The sequence below is a fragment of the Nannospalax galili genome, unplaced genomic scaffold, assembly GCF_000622305.1.
Source record: "Nannospalax galili isolate Female #2095 unplaced genomic scaffold, S.galili_v1.0 scaffold49, whole genome shotgun sequence".
NCBI lineage: Eukaryota > Metazoa > Chordata > Mammalia > Rodentia > Spalacidae > Nannospalax > Nannospalax galili.
In genome coordinates this window covers 2,047,616-2,057,008 of record NW_008359444.1, presented here as the reverse complement: position 1 = coordinate 2,057,008, position 9,393 = coordinate 2,047,616, and the positions used below count along the sequence as shown (strand labels likewise).

Genomic DNA, 9,393 nt, shown 5'->3' with positions numbered 1-9,393 from the left:
AGTGGAGAAACAAACTAGAACACTGTGCTATGGTTTCTTTTTAGGAGATTCTATGTCATGCTTAACTCCTGGTTTAATTTAAATTTCTTTGCTCAGTTAAGTAAACGCACATTTTTAAAATGAAGAATGAATCCAAGTTGAGCTCAGCCAGGCCTTGAGATTCCTTCCTCAAATCAAAGAACAGTTTCTGAAAAGTTCAGTAGAATTCTGAGGTTCTCCCTCACAATATAGGAGATGCACCCCCCCGGAAGAAAACACTCCTCAGGCACCTCCCTCTGAAGAGATGCCACCCTGGGAGGGAAGCCTGCTGAGAGGCAGGCTGAGTAGTTGCAGCTGCCTGGACCCAGGAAGTAGGAAGTTACCCTACCTACCAGGAAAGGTGTGGGGCAAGTCCAACATTAGGCTGGAAGGAGGCTCAGTCTAGAGGGAACCCCTTCTCCACTGGAGAATGTCCCAGAAGCCATACCCACCCCCCTTTCTGTCACTGGAGTCACTGGAGTCACTGTAATGACCTGGTTTCCTCAGGAAGAAATCTGGACCTTGAGAGACTAATCCCATGTACACACGTTGTAAGTGCAGACACATTCTTTGCATACTTATATGTTCTGCACAGCTACCATGTACACACAAACTCTGCATACAAACACCACATACCTGCAAAGTGTGTGCCTGTGACACACACACACATACACAAAACAAACCCCTACTCCACTATGGTCACAACCAACGTCGTAGAAGGCCCTGCTATGCTTTTAGAAACCCAACTACTCCAGGCCTTAAGGGAAACCTCTTTATCCTCACTCCCCAAATCAACAGGAAAGAACCGAGACTCCAATCCCCTCTCAAGACGAGGGGAAGGGGTGTGGGGCACGGGAGAGGAAAACAAAACTTAGTATTCACCTACTTCCTTCAGTTCTGTGCTGGACTGTACTTGGCTGACTTTGGGCAAGCCAATTAACCTCCTAGACGCCCCCTTCCTCTGTAAAATGGGTCTGAGGACACCGCAGCCCACAGGACAGTAAGTACTGTGATAACTTAGAAGGCTGTGACAACACAGCCTGCGCTAGTTGAACCCTCTTCTATAAGCAATTAATTACTATTACCATTAAATTATCTCAACCTGCAGAGACCTGTCAGCACAGAGCCCGGGAGCAGAAAGCTAGGACACACTTCCGCGATTCCCCTTTCAACCTCTGGGCCCACACCCATTCCGGGGATGAAGCAGGGAGGGTCCCAGATTCTCTAGGTCAGCTAGGCAGAGACCCCAAACCAAAGAAAGGTCGCTCTCAGGGTCTCCCCACCCAGACTTAGAGCCAAAGCCCATTAGACAGGGGCAAATCGCACCGGTCTGGACGCACCTGGCCAGTTTCGGTTTGCTATTTGACTACAAGGCTCCACCATCGGGTCAGAATATTCCCCCAGCAATCCCAGGGGCGCTGCAGCCAATTTGAAAAGCCACATCCCCACCTCCACAGCTGCGATTAGGGAACCCTAGCGCTTAACCCACCGGCATCTGAGGCGCATTGCCAGGGCGCGGTGGGGCGCAATCACACCAGGTCCTAGCCTGCAGACAGCACCCAGGGAAGGGCCCAGATTGCCAGGTCCCTATCCCAGGGACTCCTCCCCCTCTCCTCGGCGGCGCCCACGCCCAGCCCGGAGAGGCTAGGCGCGGTGGGGCGTGATGCCGGGACCCCAGATTTCTTACAAGCGCAGGATTGAACTCACGCAGGCGCCTGGGCCCGGGCACACCACTCACCGATGGACACCAGCTTGATGCTCTCGTGGTCCAGAAACTCGTGCGCCACCGACACGTTCTCCAACTGCATCTGTTGGAAGGTGGGCCGCTGGTGGTACTTACCATACATGCGCTTCTGGCTGAGCACCTCCAGCAGAGCAATGAGCTACAGCCTGTAGATCAGGTCAGTCTGCAGGTTCCCGATGCTTTTGTTCGTGCACTTGAGCTGCTCGTTGCACCAGCGCGTCGGACGTGTTCTGCTAAATCGTCTTCCACGGCGCTTCCTCTGCCAAGTTCTTGGTCACGGCATCCTGACGGTGTGGAGCATGCGAGGGCAACAAGCAGCAGGGACTGTAGTCAGAAGGCCCAAGGGCGGGGGAACAATAACCTAAAAGGAGAGGGAAGGATGGATATATGAGCAGTTGCAGGTTAAGGGAAAGGCTTCATCCTGCAGGCTGTGAGTAGTACTGGAGTGCAAGGTACCCTCAGTGTATGACCTGGAGCCTGACATTTCAGGTCTGAAGAATCTATATCCTGTTCCTGCCCTGGGTGGGGTGTTCGCTCTACTCATTTCCACAAAGCAATTAGCTGCCGACTTGTCAATCCAAGGAGATTGTTTCTAGAAGTCCAAATAACCTTTCCCTCCCTTAGAAGGAAAAAGTGACAAGATCTTGCTATTAACCTGTGGCTCCCTTCTGGATCCTAAAGTATGGTCACAGATCCACCTTTAATATGCCTTTGTATGTAAGAAATCATTAGCTCACAAGCCTTCTACATCATCTCAGTGGTTTACAGTTTCCTGTAACCTCTTCTACACATTTATTCTCTTAAAAGTCAAACTGATCCCAAGTGAAATCATAATGTAGGTCCCCTCAATTTTATTGTCATTTGCCATCTTACTTTTTCATGACACCTGACACCATTTATTTATATAGCTGCTGGTGGATGTAGCCAGGCCCTCCATATACAGAATGTAATTTACTTACCCATACCTCCTGGAGGTAAAATTGGATCCTCGGGGCTGGAGAGATGGCTCAGGGGTTAAGAACACTGTCTGTTCTTTCAAAAGACCCAGGTTCAAATCCCAGTACCCACATGGCAGCTAACATCTCCAGTTCCAGGGGATCTGACAGCCTCTTCTGTCCTCCATGGGCATTGCACGACACAGGTGCACTTACATACATGCAGGCAATACACACATACACATAAAATAAAAATAATAAATATTTTTTAACAAAATAAAATTGCGTTGTCTACAGGGTCTCACCAGACTAAGAAACTCTGCAGCTGTGTAAAGAATGATATGGCCAGGCTGCTGGCACTGTGTAAGAAAGGCGGGGCATTATAAACATATATAATTACCTGTCTGTGCATAAAATACCTCTAGGATGATTCACAAGGAAATGGTTTTGTTGGGGACAGAGATGGGAGAGATATTTTCCTTTTTGCATTTCAAATCATATTTAGTTTTTTCCTTTTTTTTTTTCTTCCTTCCTCCCTCCTCCCTACCTCTCTTTCCTTCTGAAACCGGGTCTCAGGTAGCCCAGGCTGACCTTGAACTCTCCATGCAACCAAGGATAGCCTTGAACTCCTGATCTTTCTGCTCCCATCTCCAAAGTGTTAGGATTAAACACATAGCTTAGGATTTTTGAAAGGTAATTAAAAATAGAAACTGGAGAGATATCTTAATTGCTTATAACTCTAGTTCCTGGGGTGATTGGATGCCCTCCTTTGTGGGCGGGTACCCCTCCCACACAAACATTAAAAATAAATCTTTAAAAATGTTTTTAAAATATGGATTTCAGGACGGGGGTGTAATTTGGTGGCAGGGCCACTTATATTGCAAGCACAGAGCCCTGGTTCTGTCCCCTGCACTGTTGCTTTTGGGTGGAGAAACCCAATAGGTATATCCCTAACTGTGTGGTTAAGGTAAACCCCACCATTCATTGGTGGTGGGCTTGTCACAGGTCTTTCCCCTCCATAGGATATGATGGGAAGGGAACATTACCTCTATGGTGTTCTTTTTAAAAACTTAGTCCGTACTGTAGTGGCACCAGTATACTTATAGTCTCGGCACTTAGGAGGCAGAACCAGGAGGCTCTAACCCTAACCCTAACCCTAACCCTAACCCTAAATGAATCCCTAACAATAACTCTAACCCTAACCCTGACATCCTACCCCTATCCTAAACTCTAGCCCTAAAGGTAACCCTGCCTTAACCCTATCCATAACCTGAATCTTAACCCTAACCTTAACCCTAACCCTAACCCTATCCATAACCTGAATCGTAACTCTAACCTTAACCCTAACGCTAAGACTATCCCTAAACCTAACTCTAACTCTAACCCTAAACATATCCAGAACCCTATCCCTTAACCCTAAACCTAACTTTAATCCTAATCCAATCCCTATACATAATCCTAAACCCCTAACCCTAACCGCAACCCTCTAACACTAACACTCTAACCCTAACCCTTACCCTAAACCAAACGTATTGTAACCCTAACCCTAAACTATCCCTAAACCTGACCCTTAATCTAATCTTATCCATAATCCTAACACTAACCCTAACAACCGTAACCTTAATCCTAACAAGTGTAACCCTACCCTTAAACCTAACCCTAACCCTAACAACCCTAACAACCCTAACAGTCCTAAGAACCGTAACAACCATAACTCTAAGCCTAACCCTAACCCCAAACCCTAACCCCAAACCCTAACCCTAACCCTAACCCAACCCGAATGCCTAACCCTAACCCTAAACATAACCCTAAACCTAACCCTACCCTAACCCTACCATAAACCTAGCCTAACGCTATGCTAACCCAACCCTAACCCTAACCCTAACAACCCTAATCCTATCCACCGTAACCCTAACCCTAACGCTAACCCTAAACCTAACCCTAAACCCTAACCCCTAACCCTGACCCTGACCCTGACCCTGATATAGACCCAGACCCTGACCCTAACCCTAAGCCTAACCCTAACCCTAACAACCCTAACACTGACCCTGACCCTAAGCCTAACCCTAAGCCTAACCCTAAAACCCTAACCCTAACCTAACACTAACGCTAAACTTAACCCTAACCCTAAAACCCTAATACTAACCCTAACCCTAAAACTACCTTAACCCTATCCGTAACCTGAATCTTAACCCTAAACATAACTCTAACCCTAACCCTATCTGTAACATCAATTTTAACTCTAACCTTAAACCTAACGCTAACACTATCACTAAACTAACTGTAACTCTAACCCTAACCCTTACCCTAACCCAAACGTATCTTAACCCTAACCCTAACCCTAACCCTAACAGCCCCAACCCCTAACGCTAACCCTAACCCTAACCCAACCCTAACCCTATCCCTAACCCTAACCCTAACACTAAATCCTAACTATGACCCTGACCCTAATACTAACCCTAACCCTAACCTTAACCCTAACCCCTAATCCCCTAACTCCTAAAACTAACCCTAAAACCATAACCATAACCCTAACCTTAACCCTAAACCTAAAACAACACTAACAATCCTAACAACCCTAACAACCCTAACCCTAACCCTAACCTCTAACCCTAACCCTAATCCTAACCCTAAGAACCCTAACACTAACAAACCTAACCCTAACACTAACCCTACCCTAACCCTAAAATCCTAACCCTAACCTCTAACCCTAACCCTAACAAACTTAACCCTAACCCTAACCCTAACCCTAACAACCCTAGCCCTAACCCTAACCCTAACAACTCTAACCCTAACAACCCTAACCCTAACAACCCTAACCCTAACCCTAACCCTAATGCTAAGCCAACCCTAATCCTAACTCATCTTAACCCTAACCCTAACTCCTAACCCCTAACCCTAACCCTAACCATAACCCTAACCCCAAACCCTAACCCCAACCACTAACCCTGACCCTAACACTAACCCCTAACCCTAATCTAACCCTAACCCCTAACCCTAACCCTCACCCCTAACCCCTAAACCTAACCCGAACCCTAACTGACCCCTAACCCTAAAACTCCAAAGTTCTAAAACCCTAAACCCTAAAACCCATCCCTGACCCTGACTCTAATCCCTAACCATAACCCTGACCCTGACTCTGACCCTAACCCCAACCCTAACCCTAACCCTACCTCTAAGTGTCCTTCAAGTGTCGAGTGGATAATGAACATATGGTTCATTTGTACAGTGTAGTTCTACTCAGCAGTAAAGAAATATAAAATCATGGAATTTGCATGTAAATGGATGCAAGTAGGAACTGTTATACTAAGTGAAGTAACACAGACTCCAAAAAACAAACAATGTATGTTCCCCCTCATTCTGGATTCTTGTACCAAATCCTTATAAGTGAGTATATATCCAGACATAACTACAGCAACCAGGATAATGAAAAGGAACCAGGGAGGCAAAGGAAAAGAAAAAATCTGAAAGAGAAGAACAGTAGGAATCAGTGTTAATAAGGGAGATACTATAAAAATGGGATTATTTTAATGGGAGGGGGGAGGGAGGGTTATACAAGGAACCTTGGAGATAAAGGGAAAGAAGGAGGTCCAGAGTGGTGGGACCATAGGAGAAGGGTATTAAGAGAGAAATGGGAAAAATGGAGACACTTTAAATAGGGTAACCATGGTGAAAGGGTCACACAATGAAAGAAAGAAATAATGCCTAGGTAGTTTTTTTTTTTTTAAGTAACAGAGGGAACCATATTATTCCAACAACCTACTGACAAATTATACATGCACCTAGCTCAAGGAACACAATGTATATCTACTCAAGGTTTATCTGAGAATGTTTGGTTTTTGCCCAAGCTTTAGCTACATAGTGCATGACAATTAAAAGTACCAGACTGGTGGAACTAACCATCTTGGATGTTTAACAGCCATACTTTGAGGCCTATACAAATCTGGTCAGAGGGACTTAAAGGACATTTTTTGCTCCTTGCCCTCCAAGGTCAACTAAGTTTCAGGGGACTATGGAGCATCTCTCAAAATGTTCTGTAACTGTGATTGAGTCACCTGTCCTCTTGATCAAGGAGGCCATGGAGGCTCCACCAGATGGACTTGAACCAGTGTCTAGTCTACAAAGGGGAGGGTTAACACAGAGGAAGCATTTCCTCCATGCTTCCAAGTGAAGCCAGCCATGGTCGAGCAGGACCTTTGACTTATCTTGACATAGACAGAAGTGGTAAAATAAAGGAGCCAGGGGCTCCTCCCAAGCCCATGTGACCCCCAAGGAACAGTTCCTCAAATGACCTTAAGAGTAAAAATAAGTTGGTTTTTCTGGGCCAACTGTATGGTCTTAAACACCCAAAAGGAAAGTATAACCAAAGATTAAAGTGATCAGTCTAATTCTTTGAGTCCATGTGTATAGCTAAAGCCTACATAACAAGAAACAATGCCAGACAGGAAATACCTTTCTTTGATTTATTGGCCAGGATGGCCCAAGGGACTCCTAGACAGTAACCCAGCATAGAACTGGGAAAATGAACAGCAGACCCCAATCTTATCTAAAAGAATGCTGGCAACTGCTTGCTGCTAGATGAGGAAGAGCTGATCTTCCTAAAACAAGGAACTATAGATAGGCTGACTAGACTCAGCAGATGGACTAGCACTGGGGAATGGCTGGGGGCACTGACAACACAGTGGACAGTAACAAGGATGACAGAGTATATGGACTCCAGTGGGGGGGCTATGGGAGGGTGCCATTTGGGATATGGGTATAAAGATGAACAAGATTGTTTGGGATGTTCTGTATGAAATACACAAAAAATCAATCAATAAATAAAAATTTAAAAATTAATGTGAAAACATGAGAAAATTTAAAGATACAAAGAAGTTTTCAGTATAATTAAACATCAATTGCTGAAAGGAAACTCTTACTAGACTTGAAACAAACAAACAAAAAAACTTCTATTTCCAAAAGATTATCTATGAAAGCCCTGGAAACACTATTTTTTTATAATTTTACTTATTTATTGATGATTTCATACACTAGTACTCTCCCTGGTAGACTGTATTTACATTATTTCCACCGCCTAGAACTTCTCCATGTCCTCCAACTCCCTCTCAAATTCATAACTTCATAAACCTAATGAATCCATTTACTGATACTTGTTGTTGGAGACAACTGCTTTACCTGAAGGCTGCTGAAAGCATGCTTAATTATGCACAATAGCACCCAAAGTCAATGATGTCTACATTGTGACACACAGACATGGATGTTGAGGCAGATAAAGGAACACAGTGTGCTGGACACCAGATTCGATGAGAAAAGCATTCTAACCACAGGTCATAAATTCTGTTATGTTTAGCTAGTTTCCATCTTAGCAAACAACTTCTCTGCTTTAAAATAGCATAACAAGTGGTTTTGAGGAAGCTTTCATAAGACTGTATTGAGTAATGGTCTTTATTCTAGTTATGTAAGCTAAGTCAATAAAAACACAGTGGAACAGGAACTCAGAGCCTCTGTTTCCTCATCAAAGCCTCCTGGCCCTCCATTCTTGAGATTCTAATTAAGTATTGTGTGTTTCCTTCATGTTTCATAATTTCTTTGAGGATTTTCTGCACCTTTGCCACACTGGATGTAGCACCCTGTGTGTATATATATTTAGGACTTACCATTTGGAACTTGATAGCCTATCAGGGAGCCCATCCCTAGAGAAAAATGATTCTCCCTCCATCAGCAACAATTGATTTCCTGTAGCTCTTCATCCAGGAGTGGTTCATTGTGAAACTTCTTCCATTCACATTGGCATGTTGACTGGTGGTGTCATTATATAGGTTTTGTTTAGGCAACCATAATTGTTGAGATTTCATGGGTGTACCATTTCTATCATGTCCAGAAAACACTATCTTACAGCAGGTAGCCTGGTCCTCTGGTTCTTACAATCTTTCCTTCCCCACTTCTGTGATGTTCTCTGAGCCTTAAGAGCAGGGGTTGTGTTATAGGTGGACTGGGTATCTCCATGGTCATTTAGTCTTTGCATTTTGTCCTACTATTGATCTCTGTAGTAGCCTGTCTGCTATAATTTAATTTTGGTTCTGTTAATATTGTTTATGTAGCTTAGTTACTTTTTGTTCAGGTATGGAAGATAAATTGGTGGGTGTTTCAAGTTCTATCAGGATGGTAGACTAGTCAGAGTCCTGGCTGAGCAGGTCTGTCTACCTGATCCAGAGGCTGGGAAATTGGAGGCTGGGAAGTTAGCAGTGGGGGGACTACCTGGAGAGGGACTTAGGGATCTATGGTAGGATGTTTAGTTGGTCTGGTTTAGAAAGCTAGTTCTGGGATCTAAGGTGAAGAAATTAGAGCCCACTTATGACAGAGGCCAGCAGGGGATGGAGCCAGGGAACATTATTCTTAAAGGAGAAATGCTTAAAAACAAACACACAACAAAAGGATCACCTTCATTAAAATAAAAATCAATGGCCAAAGAGATTTCTCAGTGGGTAAAGGCACTTGCCATGAAAGCCTGGCAGCCTAGTGTAATCTGAATACCTGAGATTGATCTCCAGAATCCATGTAAAGGTGAAAGAAGAGAATTGATTCTTCAAAGTTGTCCTCTGCACACGCACACTCTTCCCCCACATATCATGCACACAATAATACATAATGCATATTTTTTAAAAAGCAACATCCACAAAGTAAAACCAAAACAAA

The 9,393-nt window shown here is 44.3% G+C and overlaps 1 protein-coding gene across 2 annotated transcripts in view; it reads right to left on the bottom strand.

Moving 5' to 3' along the window:
• Window positions 1–1,761: 1,761 nt before the first annotated feature.
• Syce1 (synaptonemal complex central element protein 1) overlaps window positions 1,762–9,393 on the bottom strand; it is a 100,995-nt gene continuing 93,363 nt past the window's right edge. For both annotated transcript variants that reach the window (XM_029558689.1, XM_017795611.2), the window contains exon 13: window positions 1,762–2,123. In XM_029558689.1, coding sequence (XP_029414549.1) covers window positions 2,037–2,123 — 87 coding nt within the window. In that variant the 3' untranslated portion in view covers window positions 1,762–2,036. The remainder of the gene's footprint in view (window positions 2,124–9,393) is intronic.